This window comes from Macrobrachium nipponense, chromosome 19, assembly GCF_015104395.2.
Source record: "Macrobrachium nipponense isolate FS-2020 chromosome 19, ASM1510439v2, whole genome shotgun sequence".
In the NCBI taxonomy this organism is placed as follows: domain Eukaryota; kingdom Metazoa; phylum Arthropoda; class Malacostraca; order Decapoda; family Palaemonidae; genus Macrobrachium; species Macrobrachium nipponense.
The window spans coordinates 33,207,965-33,223,544 of NC_061088.1; the positions used below are offsets into that span (position 1 = coordinate 33,207,965).

General features: G+C 36.8%; 1 protein-coding gene across 2 annotated transcripts in view; it reads left to right on the forward strand.

The window, feature by feature from the left end:
* Window positions 1-15,580, forward strand: part of LOC135215791 (major facilitator superfamily domain-containing protein 6-like) — a 211,976-nt gene that overhangs the window by 180,688 nt on the left and 15,708 nt on the right. For both annotated transcript variants that reach the window (XM_064250745.1, XM_064250750.1), the window contains 2 exons: window positions 6,969-8,018; window positions 9,321-9,503. In XM_064250745.1, the coding sequence (XP_064106815.1) occupies window positions 7,958-8,018; window positions 9,321-9,503 (244 nt within the window). In that variant the 5' untranslated portion in view covers window positions 6,969-7,957. The remainder of the gene's footprint in view (window positions 1-6,968; window positions 8,019-9,320; window positions 9,504-15,580) is intronic.

Below are 15,580 nucleotides of genomic sequence, written 5' to 3' on the forward strand. Positions count from 1 at the left end.
CTATCTTCATCACAAGTAATTTCTCTACTTATTCTTGTGTCATCAGCGAAACTACTCGCTACCGAATCCTTAACATTACTGTCTATGTCTTCAATCATAATAACAAACAGTATTGCAGCTAACACCGTACCTTGTGGCACACCGGATATTACCTTGGTTTCATCCGATTTCTCATCGTTTGCAATAACTATCTGTTTTCTGTTGTGTAAAAATTCTTTTAACCATCTTCCTATTTTATCTACGATATTGTGTTTTCTAATTTTCTTTGCTAATATATTATGGTCTACTTTGTCAAAAGCTTTTGCAAAGTCTAGATAAACCACATCTGTTTCATTTCCGCTTTTCATATTTTTGAATATGTTCTCACGGTGGACTAACAGTTGGGTTTGTGTACTTTTTCCGGGTACGAAACCGTGTTGTCCTATATTAATCAAATTATTTTTTATTAAATGTTTCATAATATTTTTCTTCATTACCCTTTCATACACTTTCATAATATGTGATGTTAGACTCACAGGCCTATAATTACTTGCCTCAAGTCTTGATCCACTTTTGAAAGTAGGGGTGATATATGCTAATTTGTGCTCATCATAAATCTTGCCTGTATCTACACTTTGTCTTAATAATATTGCAAGTGGCTTTGCGATAGAATGAACTACTTTCTTTAACAAAATAGCAGGGATTCCATCAGGCCCTGCAGCAGCTCCATTTTTAATTTCATTAATTGCCTGCACAATATCAGCTTCATTAATTTCTATGTTTGCTAAATATTCACTATTTTCGTCCCTTACTTCTATATCATTATCTTCATTATCTATTCTAGGGGTGAATTCTCTCTTATATCGTTCTGCTAGTATGTTGCAAATTTCCTTTTTTTCATTCGTTAATCTCCCTTCAATTCTCAGAGGGCCTATTTCTATTCTTCTTTTATTCATCTTCTTCGCATATGAGTATAATAGTTTGGGGTTTTGCTTGATATTTAATAGGGTTTTTTCTTCCAATTCCCGTTTTTCATTTTCTTTTGATTGTATAATCTTTTGTTCTGCATTTTCTATCTTACTTTTTAGTTCTATAACTTTCCATGCATTTTTTTCTTTTGCAAGACCTTTTTTCCACTTTCTGATTTTCTGGAACAAGATCCTTCTGTCTCTTGGTATGCATGAATGATGTTTACTTTTCTTCTTCGGTATATATTTATCCACTATTTTCTCTAATATTTTATATAATATCCCCGTATTTACCCTTATGTCATCGCTTACGAAAATGTTATCCCAATCTTTGTTTAATTCTTCATTTTTTATTTCTGACCATTTTATATTTTTACTGTAGAAGTTGTATTTTCCATATCCTTCCCACTTTTTCATTTCTTGCTTATCTCTGTTTTCACTTGCTTTGGAATGAACTGTTAATTCTATGACATTATGGTCTGAAATACTCGCATTATAAACTATTATTTCTTTAACATAATTCACCTCGTTCACAAATACTAGGTCTAAAGTATTTTCCTTTCTTGTTGGCTGGTGATTTATTTGTTGAATGTTGTATTCTAGTAGCATATCTAATAGCTTTTCGAATTGCCTCTTATCTTCTGCACTACTATTACTCTCTTTTTTATATGTATAAGTACATCCACAATCTTCTATTCGTTCTTTCCATTCTGCGAAAGGAAAGTTGAAGTCACCAGATAGGAGAATAGTCCAGTCCTTGTGATTTCTACATATATCATCCAATTTTTCAATTATTAAGTCAAACTCTTTAGTATTAGGAGGTCTATATATTACTATGTTCATTAATTTTTCAGATTCAAATTCTACCGCTATTAGTTCACATTCTGAGTTACTATATTTCTCATATATTTTTCCTTGTTTTTTGTCTTTCCCATATATTGCGGTTCCCCCTTGATTCCTATTTTTTCTATCTGATCTATAAGTTTGGAACCCTTTTATTTGATCATCATTCCCAGTCTCTTGGGAATACCAGGTTTCACTTATATTCATTATATCTATTTTCTTTTCAATTGGGTTAGTTCTTCTAAGTACTCTATTTTTCTTTTTGAGTTACTCGTAACTAAACCCTGCGCATTCATCACTATGATGGTTTGCGTGTTTTCTCCTTCATTTAATATTGGTAGTAATAAGGATTTTCCCATGTCTCTTTCCTGTTCTGGTATGTTGTTCTTTTTTTCATTTCCAGAAATTCTGACATTAAAAAATCCAACTTTTCCATAATATTTGATCTTCCTTCATCATAATTATTCATTTTGTGTCTGAATCTGCAATTTTCTCCGTTTCTGCAATATCCTCTTGCATAATAAATACAGTTATTATCCCTTGAGTAGAATTTTGGAGCTGATGCATTGAAATTTTTTGCTGACATCTCTGCATATCTCATTGGTGGTTTGCTTTTCTCTTTTACCTGATATTCTTGATTTCTCTCTTTATTTGTTTCTTTCTTATTTTGGATTTTATTACTTGGTTGGTTATTTATTTGATTATGATTCATGGCTACAGGGTGCATATATTTGCATTTTTTGTCGAACTTACATCCTTTTCCTTCTTTTAGGTTTTTGCATATTTTTGGATGCAGATCTCTGCAATCATCCCCATATCCATCTAGGTATGCACATTTACCATATATTTCATAGTTGTGACATACCTTAGGATGTTTGTAGTAACATCTTTCTCCAAATCTGCAATTCCCTCTTTTCAAAAGGTTGCAGATTTTGTCTTTCTTGTCTATTTTTTACCTCTTTCCCGTCATTGTGTAGATCTGGGTAGAGCCTCTTCGGGATTTGCTTTTCTGTTGCCATATCGTAATTTATTTCTTCGTAGGTATGCTGCTTTATTGCCTCATATGTAGTATCAATGAGTATCTCTGCATCCATACTTTTATCTTGTTCTTTGTTTTCCTTATTTTTTTTCTGTCATTTCATTTTTGTTTATTCTTCTCTTCCGTTTTCCTCTTCTTCTTCTTCTTCTTCTTCTTCCTCTTCCTCTTCTTCTTCATCCTCAACTATTTGTACATTCAATCTTGATTTAATAACATTGTCTATCCATGATAGACATGTTGAACAAAAAATTTTTGTATCTTTTCTCATATCTTGTATTACCTCAGCACACTGGATGGGTCGGAATGTTGCATGCAGCACATTTTCTGATTAGGTTTTGTGGATTGACTATGCTATACCAAACCTTACACAGTTTTGCATGCTTTTGGCATTCTTTTTCCTAATGCGTCAATTAGGATATTCACAAGATTCACCTTATTCATTTTCTTTGTCGGAATATGTTGGTTTATGTATATTTTCTTTATGAGTCTCTTGACCACTTGGATTTTATTTGGAACTTCTTCAATTATTTTCAAGATGTTTTCATTAGATTTGTTCCAGTTTGAAGGATTATATCCTTCTAATATATCTATGAATGCTTTTGTATCTTTTTGGTTAGGACTGTTGCTGATTTCATAGATGAGAAATGCCAGTTCCCTTCCTGCTACCTCATCGTATTGCGAATCTGCTAAACACGCTAAATTACGCCATCTCTTCCCGCAGTTGGAACTTACTGCCATCTTGTTCTGATTTACAGTATTACACTTGATAAACTAACTTAGAAGACGCTTTATCCTACTATTTTCACACTAATCTTATCACCGATAGTTCACGAACACTTCTAGATATTTCTCAAATTCCAGTCGTATGTTAAACTTGTGATATCTGTTGATTAATCTGATTTCACGCGGGAACGTCTCACCAAGCAAGATGGCTACTACGAGAGAGAGAGAGAGAGAGAGAGAGAGAGAGAGAGAGAGAGAGAGAGAGAGAGAGGCATAAACTTAGAAAGAGAGAGAGAGAGATCTTTGCAACTAGACGAAAACAGAGAAAAATTCGGCAGAGTAAAGACCTTGGAAACGAGGAAAGGGGTGATGTTGAAGAACTTGGCAAAACGGCAGAAAGAAAAAACGAGCAAAATAAAACAAATAAGAAGAGGAAAATAATGCCGAAGAATTTAGATAAGAAAATAAATTTAAGGGAGTGGTGAGGTCAGTGGGACAATAGTAAAATAAATAAATAAATAAATAGATAAAGAACATGGAAACCGACAAACATTGTGAGAACTGAAAAGAAATCATATGAAAATAAAAAAAATAAAAACTTTAGTAACAGAAAGATGGAAAATGAACTGAAAAAAAAAAAAACCATGGAAACACGAAGGTTTATTTTCCATTGAGTACCTGTTGTTAGGCGCAGTTGTGACAAGCATTACTGGACATTACCCAACCTCTCCTTTTATTCGCGATGGAATGTGTGGTCAGATTAATGAATCTCTCTCTCTCTCTCTCTCTGTCTTTTTATACATAGTTTTTACACACACAATCTAAGAATGATTTTCCTCGGCAGTTAAGCTTTATTGATATTGTGCTAATTTTTTTGCTGCTGTGATGATGATGATGATGATTATTATTATTTATATTATTATATTAGCAGTAGTAGTAGTAGTAGTAGTAGTAGCTCCCTTGTATATTGGCACCTCCCTTTAGCCTTGACCTTAGAACGTAGTTAATGTCTCCATGTGAACCCTCCCCTTTCCTCCCTCCATCTTCAAGCCTCCTTCCATCCTCCACCCTCCCCCCCTCCCCCTCCCCCTCACCCAACACCATTTGCTTTCAAGCAAGCAAGCAACTCTCGTTAGAGGCTATTTACGAAATCATCTCTTAGATCCGGTATAAGATTCTGGCCTGCTCAAGTGTGTGTAATAGGCTACTTAACATCTGAGGCCTCTCTCTCTCTCTCTCTCTCTCTCTCTCTCTCTTCTCTCTCTCTCTCTCTCTCTTAGTAAGAACTAGTTCAGTTTTATCATATGATTTCCAAGTTGATGTAGGCCATCCTCTCTCTCTCTCTCTCTCTCTCCACACACACACAAGTGCGCGCGCGTGCAGTGAAAACAAACGATGGAATCAGGTTAGCATTGTTGGAACGTCTCTCTCTCTCTCTCTCTCTCTCTCTCTCTCTCTCTCTCTCTCTCTCTCTGCCAGTAGGTATGGGTAATTCCGCCATCAGAGGTTCACACAAGCAGTCAAACACGCGAAAACATGAACATGCAAGCAAGCGCACGTTTGTTTGCGTGAGTGGCCGTTTGGGGGTCTGAGGAAAACGGTGCATAATCTGTTGGAAAGGCGGGAATGGGAAATTGTAATAAATTTGGGATAAAGGAGATCTAAGAAATCACGATGCACTGGATAGGGGAAGATGCAGACGGTTGACTTGGAAACAACGACCCCATAGAGAAATGGATAAAGCAGAAGAAGAAGAAGAAGAAGTAGTAGAAGAAGAACAAGAACAAGAAGACGACGACGACTTTTGAAGGCTTGAAGGAGTTTGAAGTCATGAGGAACATAGAAGGAAACAAGAAGGCCCAGAATAAGGGGGGGAAGGAGGAATCGGAGCTTCGTAAACGGAAACATTGTGTTTTTGACTCCCATTTCACTTACTTTGGTCTTGATCATGTTTGCGCCTCATCAGGTTGTCGTTTAGTTTACTATAAGCATTTTAATATCCGTTCATTTTATGTTGCGTTTATTAATATGCATATTTTGTATGCATTTTGGATTGTTATGTATGTGTATGTATATGTATATACAAGGTGTCCATAAAGTCCCAGTACCATTACAAGTATTAATTGCTCAGAATGGCACAGGGATTTATATATACTATATATATATATATATATATATATATATATATATATATATATAGAGAGAGAGAGAGAGAGAGAGAGAGAGAGAGAGAGAGAGAGAGAGAATGAGTTTAGCAGCATTTGATCTGGTCAGAATGGGTCACCACCTTGCTGTACTGGAGTCTACTGGTTTACAGGCCCCATGAAAAAGAAATAGGCTTTGCATAGAACCTATATCTGTATATATATATACTATATATATATATATATAATATATATATATATATATATATATATATATATATATATTACAGGTTGTGCGCAAAGTCTACTTTTTGTTTTTGTACATGGGGCCTGTAAGCCAGTAGATTCCAGTACTACATTGTGTGTGTATATCAACTTTTATCACTTTCACAATTGCTCTGTGCATGAAAACAATTACTAACAGGCCCTCATTAAAATTGGATGATATTTATTAAAAAAATATTTATTAAAAAAAGATATTTATTAAAAAAAAAAAAAAAAAAAAAAAAAGAGGTTACGAACTTTCTAGGACTAACTGTCCTCACTGTCAAGTAGGGCCAGCAGCCTCACGTTTAAAACAGAATTTTCGTAGACCTGTAGTCTAACACCTGGCGCCATCATGTCAAAAAAGGGCAAGAACTATATGCTTGAAACATGTTTACATATTTATTCATAGGACTCCATTTTTCTCTCGCGGGTGGCTCCAGATTTAAGCATTTCGGTTCAGTGCAAGTAATTGGAATGAAGTTACTATGGTCGCCTTACCCTTTGGAGGCCTAATCAGTGAAGCGACGCCCCCTAGCCCATAACTAAAGTAGCTGATTGGCTCATTATGCAATGTTCGCATCGCTTTTCATTTATCTACACCAAATGTGTTCGCGGTTTTATAGTCAAACCTTTTTTTGTGTGTTCAAGTTAAAACTGGATAAGAAGTTTTTAATTAGCATGAGCGCTGGATGGTGAACCATGCTGTTAATGTAGTTATAGGCTTGGGTCGAGTCGTGTAGGCCTTTAAAGGGTAAGTTTCCAACCCAATACAGTCGGCTATGTTCCAGTTTCATTTATCACTGCTTAGGTCAACCAACAGTGGCTCAGTGGGATCGAGCAGAAAACGCTTCAACCTTTCATGCTTGCTCGGGAATTGGGCCTAAAACGCCCTGCTCGTGAGTTGTGAGTTGGGAGTCTTGTCAGTAAAATAGGAATTCAAAATGATGTATTGAATGCTGCTGCATCTGCGTTATAGTAACTTGATGTTTTCTCTTCCCTTCGCAGATATGAAGTCCACAAGGAGAAGCGCCAACTGAGCGGCAGCAGGAGAGAGAGATGAGAGGGGCCGCGGTCTCCTCTGCAGTAACGCTTTCCTAGCCTCTTTTTTTTTTATTTTTTTATTTTGACCACTTCACCGCGTCTGACCCCTCATGGCCCCCGTGCGGCCTTTTCATTTGAATCTTCGGCCTGCCACGCTTCTGACCTGATCTGCTTCGTTGTGTATCTCATCCCTCCTGACTTAGTTTGACCTGACTCGACCTTTCTGAAGTTGGAATTTCGACTGAGAGATTGAGACTTGGGTGTCCGTAGAGCAATCGCATTTGTGGCCACGACGTTTTACTCTCTTCAAATGCTGCTACCTTTGGTCTCCTTCCGAGAGAGATTCTGCATTTGAGGCATCTTTAGTGTACTGTTCATGATTTTTGTATGTCAGTTAGTTTGTTTTTGTAATGGTTCATCCATCTGACAAATAAAGGTGTACGCTTTGTCAAAGTATTAGTTAACTCATCTTTTATGAGAATGATTAAAATTTGCGATACTTATCAGTTGGCACCTCGAACTTTATCCGCCTATGAAAGTTTGCCTTAACGAAATTGAGCGCGATTCATAGATTAGGAAAGTCTTAGACTCTTGAGAAGTAGCCGTATCTGTCAGCAAAACCCTGCCTCTAGGAAAGGGAATATTTTCTTTTACAAAGCTCGGAACGAACGCATTTAGACCACCGGAAGGCGGTAATATACTGCGTCCATACCAGCAGCCTGAATTTCGTTTCTTAACACAGTCTATTTTTATAGTATTTTTATATAAATTGAATATTTTAAAAGTAGCTGAAGACGTAGCCCAATTGAGCTCCCTCGACATTCCCAGCAGACGATAATTATAGATATTATATATAATTATAAATATACATATATATATATATAGACTTTATAGAGAGTTACTGATTTAAGAGGAAGGAACTCAGACCTAGAAGGCCCCTGTCTCTTTCCAAGATGGCGTTCATTAACCAGAATCTCATTCTCCTGAAGATCCTTCTCTTCACTTTTTATGGAGGTAAGTCGTTTTTTCTACGTTATTTCTTCATAAGTGGTTTTATGCGACAAGTTTCTTTCATATTTTCATTGTTACAACTAACAAACTTTGGGTGTTAACCTGTACTGGCTTACAACATACCATTGAACACATTGAACACGCAGATAATGTTTTTTATACGTTTTCTTTTATCTATTTATGTCCTCATCTCTTGGTATGAGAAGGAAGACCAACGTATGAAATCCGACCCCAAAAATGACGTGCCACTGCTTCTTCAGAGTGTGATACATAAGTTCCGCTCAGTATTTTTAACTTCATAGATTCATTATTAAATTTCATGTTTGTGTCAGTGACAGTTATAACCACTGTGACTGTCAAAACTATTGTTTACATTCTGGACGTCTTGCATTCCGGAACTGTGACGGCGGATGCGGAACAAAAAGTCGTGGCATTGAGAACTCTGCGGTCCCTTTACGCCACATTTCAATTGCCCATCTTTATTTTGGGGACTTCCATCAATCAGATGAATTTATGTATGTTTGTTGATAATCTCTGGTCAGTGGTTTATTTTTGAGATTGTTAGCTCATATTTAATTCATTATGTGTGGCTGCTTGCAAGCTCATGTAATTTTTATGTACGTCGGGTTCATATGAGGCTACTGGATCTAATCTCTCTCTCTCTCTCTCTCTCTCCTCTCCCATCTCGTCTCTCTCGCTCTCTCTCTCTCTCTATCTCTCTCTCTCTCTCTCTCTCTCACTCACACACACACACACACACACACACACACACACACACACACACACACACACACACGGAAAGAATGAAGTTTGCGCAGCTGTACGTTTTTTTCATCGTCATGTATATCTACTTTTTAAAGTGAAACTTAATTCTACTAACCAGCTTCCGTTTTCATGCCTGCACATAAACAGTATACAGTTCCCTATGGTACACCACCTTGTATTTGGACAGCAGTTCCGTTTACAGTGAACAGTTGCCAAACCACTGTTTATTCTTTAGTTTAGTAACATTTTTGTATTGTCATTCATAACGTTCATGTGTTAATGAATAGTATGCTTGCCTTCAATTTTGCAGTTTCCATGTGCTGATTTATGAACACATATTGTCATTGTTTGTATTGCTGATTTATCAATGTATTTATAATTTCTTTAGCTGCATTTTTTTGCCGATTTGGTTCTCTCATTGTTTTCCGTTTGCAGTTTCCATTTGCCCATTAAATAGTGTCCTTATAATTCCGTCTATATTTCTTTACATATGAGCATTATGTTATATCCCGACTCACGCACCACCCGTTTATTCGGCAGCATTCGGGTGCCTCATGCCCTTCCTGACGGTGCACATGATGTCCATCGGCTTGGACATCAAGAAGATCACGTGGATCAATTCCATCCTGCCCCTGACGTCCCTGGTGGGCCCGCCGCTGGTGGGCATGTTGGCCGACCGCATCGGCCACTACAGGTTAATCACCGTCATCTGCATGGTGCTAAGTGAGTACCTCGCTCGATGCTTTCTCTGCTGAAGACGCCCTACACTTGGGTTGGGTATCAAAAAAAACGAAAAAAAAAAAAAAAAAGCGCGCGCGCAGTAATTTTAATTTTATTTTATGCTTAGAAAACTGAGTGATATAGGGCTTCCTTAAATAAAATAAATAATAATTTTACTTTTATTTTATGCTTAGAAAACTGAGTGTGATAGGGTTTCTTAAAAAAAAGAAAAAAGAAACTCAGGTACTTGGAGGTAGTTATGGATAGACTTACGCCCAGTTCTGTTTCTAAGTAGTGAAGTGGCTAAGTTTGACAGTGCTCACCAACATGGCGTCGGTCGAGATTAGCATGGTTCCCCACTGCAACCTCGTCCACTGTACTGATGAAGTCGTCGTCTTCTTCTTCTTCTTGTCTTTTAAACGAGGCACGTTGAAATTCTGGGAGCACAGAGGAAGAAAATTCCTCGGCATGAATGTATGAAGTCTTTCCATTTTACCGCTGTTCTACCATCTTTTAACCTGACCACCGAGTCCTTTGTGTGCTCAAGCAGTTGGCCCCTTGGACTTGTTCTTAAGCATCACTTTTTCTTGTGATATTTATGAATATTAATCTTTAATTATCGCTTGGACGAAGTATGGCTTAAGGTAACCCCAACCCCTCCCCTCCCCCTCCCCTCCTAAATCCCGTCGGGAATGCCCTTCGACCGAAATATGACCCTCAGGATAGGACTCTTAGCCAAACCATGTTCTTTGCCCACCGCACTCCCCGGGGAAACCTCGGAGGAAGTCCTTTCATGGAGCCGAGGACCATAAATACTTCGTATAGAGCAGATGACCAAGAGGGGTTGTTATCTTGAAAATGTGGTTAAGAATTTATAATGAAAGTTTTATGAAATATGATATAAAATCATGTAAAATGTTCTATACTTAAACAATGACATGTAATGGCTTCGAAAATATTTTTTCAATAATTCAGATTATTCAGAATATTGAAAAGACTGTGGGGTTGGGATTTTTGCCATTCTCGTTAGAATTTGTCCGTCTTCGTCATCCCAACGAGATCTGAAGAACCTATGAAAGTTCTGCAACACCTTCGGCTGGAGGCGCCGTTAGTTAGTCGCTGTAGGTTTCACTGAAACAACGGATCATTCTTCCAGAGCTTCACAGAATGTCCATTCTTACGGTTGACTTTGTTGAAGTGGAGGAATTGTGACGAAGAGAAATAATTTTGAGGTTTGAGTAAGGTTAAAAATAAATCGCGCCCTTTGCGCATACACCTGTAGTATCGTATGTTCATATCGTAAAAAGGAAGTTGTATGTATGCAGATAAGTAGTTTCTTAAAGTCATGAAAAGGAAGAGATACATATGTATGTTATTAGTTTCTTGAACGGGTAATAGAATTATTTTGTCGAACTACCTAAGATTTCAATTCATTTCTTGACTGATATTATCAAGTCAATTATCAATTATTCCTTTGAGATATCGTCTCCATTCGGTCACGTAGATTCTGTACCTTGAAACATGATTTTCTTATCTTTACGAACAGCCTGAGGACGATCAATAAATGATTAAATCATTTTACTTGAATTACGGATACTTTTAACGTTGCCTTAATGGCCTTGATTAATTGACGCCAGATGGCTCTCTCTCAGTGAGTGAGTTAATTCACATCAATCACACAAGTGTTACTGTAGGCTTTGCTAAATTGGTTCTGCTTGGAACCAAGCTTTCACTGGAGAGGGTCTTGATAGAATTATGAACACGGTCGTATAATCGAAAAGAGCTTTTTCCGGCTATTTTGCTGTTGTTTGAGTTGTCATTTGTCTGCTTATCCCAGTACGTATGCGAATATCACCTACCGCTGTTGAGTTTCAGTAAGAAAATATTCACGCTTACAGACTTGAGGAGACTCGAGTTTTGAGAGGAATATGCGGCATGTGCTAAATTAAGAGTGTAATCGTAACTGTGTGTACATGTACACACGTATATGTATGTATTTATATATGTGTGTGTGTGTCTGGCTGTATTTTACTGTAATCAAACAGTGTGCAAAACTAACACAAAAACATACATTTAGGAAGAGACTTTTTCGACCCTAATCGCTAGCAAATGCAGAGAAAATGGAGGTGACTAGAATATGATGTCGCACATACAGGTGTGACCTACCGAATCGGGCAGGATTCACTTCCTTGCCCTTTGATGGTTAGGAATCCTCGATATCTCTCCCCTGGGCTGCCCCCTCGGGGGCCGGATCTGTTGAAGCACTAGTTTAGAGTTAAATCGTCCATGCAGTCGGATTTCCAGTGGCTCCTTGATAAGATTCTTTTCTCAGTTTGACTTGTGGTGGCAAATTACAAGGCCTTCCTTGGTCTCACACTCGTTTCATAATATGATCAGTGTCCCTCGTGTGATTAAGTTGACATTGCGCTTTGTGATGACAGGTCTTCCTGTCTTCGTTGAGCATTGTAGCAAACTGTATGGATTCAATAGACGATCGATTGGGACTTCCTTGTAACACAGTTTACCAGAGCAATAACCAAAAAGAGTACGTTTCCGTGCGGACATTTATAGGCTTCGTACATGAACAACAGTGTCAGTGCTTGGAAAATAAAGTAATAGGCTTCACTGTGCGTCTTGAATTTGTTGGGTTCAATGATTCGCGTCCGTGAGCCGACAAATTTCTTATCGACTAAAAAATTCCCTTTCAGTTAACATATATGAAAATATATTAATTCCGAGGTAGAGGGAATTAGATATTAAAGGACATTTATAGTTCGATGTATGTATATGGATCACGGTAATGTGATATGACTCATATATATATATATATATATATATATATATATATATATATATATATATATATATATATATATATATACATATGTGTGTGTGTGTGTATTATATATATATTGTGTGTGTAGTTACTTCCAGTCTACAGTCAGGCGATCTAATCAAATCACTTTTCAAGGGATTCCGTTCCCTCACGTATATTTCCATACAATGGAGTTTAAATTTACATTTTGCTACAAGGGATGTGCTCACTCCTTAAAGGATGAAGAGATTAGGGCGAGACAGAGTCCGAGAAGCTGGACAGCTAGGTACAGCAGAAAGAGACCAGGGAGAACGGAAACAATGCATCTGGGCAACAAACGTCCCTCGCAAATACCCCTTGGTAGCTCCTACAGGGTATAGGAGGTCGGGTTTGACTTGACCTTGTGCTTGTGAAGGAAGGCCTTATCTGGGCCTTTCATTTTGCATCGTGTTCCTCTCTCTCTCTCTCTCTCTCTCTCTCTCTCTCTCTCTCTCTCTCTCTCTCTCTCTCTCTCTCTCTCTCTCTCTCTCTCTATCGTTCTCGTTCTCGTTCTTTCATTGTCTTGTTCTCTTACCGTTTTTCTGTCATATATTTATGTCCAGGAATCCTCTGGAGCTAGCAATGCTTGACTTTTATGAGAGAGAGAGAGAGAGAGAGAGAGAGAGAGAGAGAGAGAGAGAGATTCATGCGTATTCCTTGCGCTTTTTAATGGAGAGTGCCTGTCTTCATGTGGCTGCCGGGAGGGGCGTTCCTTTTTTAGGACGGCATGAAAATGATTTAGTCTTACACGCAAGCCGTGTCGAAGAGGACGGATATAGGAACACCTGAGAGAGAGAGAGAGAGAGAGAGAGAGAGAGAGAGAGAGAGAGAGAGAGAGAGAGCGTATCCTTATGAAAGCATGGAACAAACAAGAGTAGAAATAGTTCTCTCTTTTGATTGAGCTGCCGCATACTCTCTTATACGCCAGATATCCCAACTTGCAAACTCTCTCTCTCTCTCTCTCTCTCTCTCTCTCTCTCTCTCTCTCTCTCTCTCTCTCTCTCTCTCTCTCTCTCTCTCTCGCTGAAATCAGAGCATGTTTTTTCCCCTTAGACGACGGAAAATCATTGGCCACAGTACAACCCGAACTGCTGACAGGTAAATTGGACGCGGACGTGATCAGGGGAAACACCCAAAATTAGATTGCCTCTTTGCCAGGCCTCCGTGATAATTATATATATATATATATATATATATATATATATATATATATATATATATATATATATATATATATATGAAAAATATTTCATTATAAGGAGTTGTCTCAACTGTTATTTTACGTGGTAGGAGTGAGTTTTGTCTTTTAAAGAATTTCAAACTGGAAAATTCATAGAGAATAGTTTGTTGATGTCAAGGAGTAAAGCATTTTATAATAGTTTAAACCATGTCGCAAGAAGTAAAGGCATTTTATAATGTTAAAGATTGTCGAAGATAAAGCATTTTCTAATAGTTAAAGATTGTCGAAAGTTAAAACATTTTTATAATAGTTAAAGAAGTCGAAGAGTAAAGCATTTTATAATAGTTAAAGATGTCGAAGAGTAAAGCATTTTATAATAGTTAAAGAACGTGTCGAAGAGTAAAGCATTTTATATAGTTAAACATGTCGAAGATTACAGTTTATAATAGTTTAAAGAGGTCGAAGAGTAAAGCATTTTATAATAGTTAAAGATGTCGAAGAGTAAAGCATTTTATAATAGTTAAAGAAGTCGAAGAGTAAAGCATTTTATAATAGTTAAAGATGTCGAAGAGTAAAGCATTTTATAATAGTTAAAGATGTCGAAGAGTAAAGCATTTTATAATGGTTAAAGATGTCGAAGAGTAAAGCATTTTATAATGGTTACAGATGTCGAAGAGTAAAGAATTTTATAATAGTTAAAGATGTCGAAGAGTAAAGCATTTGTATATGGTTAGATGTCGAATCGTAAGATGCATTTTGTAATGGTTACAGATGTCGAAGAGTAAAGCATTTTATAATGGTTAAAGATGTCGAAGAGTAAAGCATTTTATAATAGTTAAAGAAGTCGAAGAGTAAAGCATTTTATAATAGTTAAAGATGTCGAAGAGTAAAGCATTTTATAATAGTTAAACATGTCGAAGAGTAAAGCATTTTATAATAGTTAAAGATGTCGAAGAGTAAAGCATTTTGTAATGGTTACAGATGTCGAAGAGTAAAGCATTTTATAATAGTTAAAGATGTCGAAGAGTAAAGCATTTTATAATGGTTAAAGATGTCGAAGAGTAAAGCATTTTATAATGGTTACAGATGTCGAAGAGTAAAGAATTTTATAATAGTTAAAGATGTCGAAGAGTAGAGCATTTTATAATGGTTAAAGATGTCGAAGAGTAAAGCATTTTATAATGGTTACAGATGTCGAAGAGTAAAGCATTTTATAATAGTTAAAGAAGTCGAAGAGTAAAGCATTTTATAATAGTTAAAGATGTCGAAGAGTAAAGCATTTTAATATAGTTAAAGATGGTCGAAAGATCGAAGAGTAAAGCATTTTATAATAGTTAAAGATGTCGAAGAGTAAAGCATTTTAATATAGTTAAAGATGTCGAAGAGTAAAGCATTTTATAATAGTTAAAGATGTCGAAGAGTAAAGCATTTTATAATGGTTAAAGATGTCGAAGAGTAAAGCATTTTATAATGGTTAAAGATGTCGAAGAGTAAAGCATTTTATAATGGTTAAAGATGTCGAAGAGTAAAGCATTTTATAATGGTTAAAGATGTCGAAGAGTAAAGCATTTTATAATGGTTAAAGATGTCGAAGAGTAAAGCATTTTGTAATGGTTACAGATGTCGAAGAGTATAGCATTTTATAATGGTTAAAGATGCTCTAAACCCTAAAGGAATAATGAGCAAATTTGATCAAGTGGAAAATATCCTAAGAATTGAGAGCGTTATGATGGCTGCAACGGGAGTTTGAATGTAGATGATTACAAGACGTTTCGAATGTTTGTGAATCCCACCGACTAAATGCTGATAAATGTGAAATCCTTGAGATTCATTAAATGAGATATATTTGGGAAAGTTGATCACGGTCACATACTGAATGAATTCACCAAATGCTGGAGTGGAACAGCTGTTCAAGTTATATAAATGCGAACCATCCGTCACTAAATAATGATGGACGCGATGGGAAATTGAGGAAGAAAGATGGTCTTTTTAGTATCCAGTTGAACACCTCATCCAGCCTCTCGTTGCTCAGTGGTCCAGTGAGAT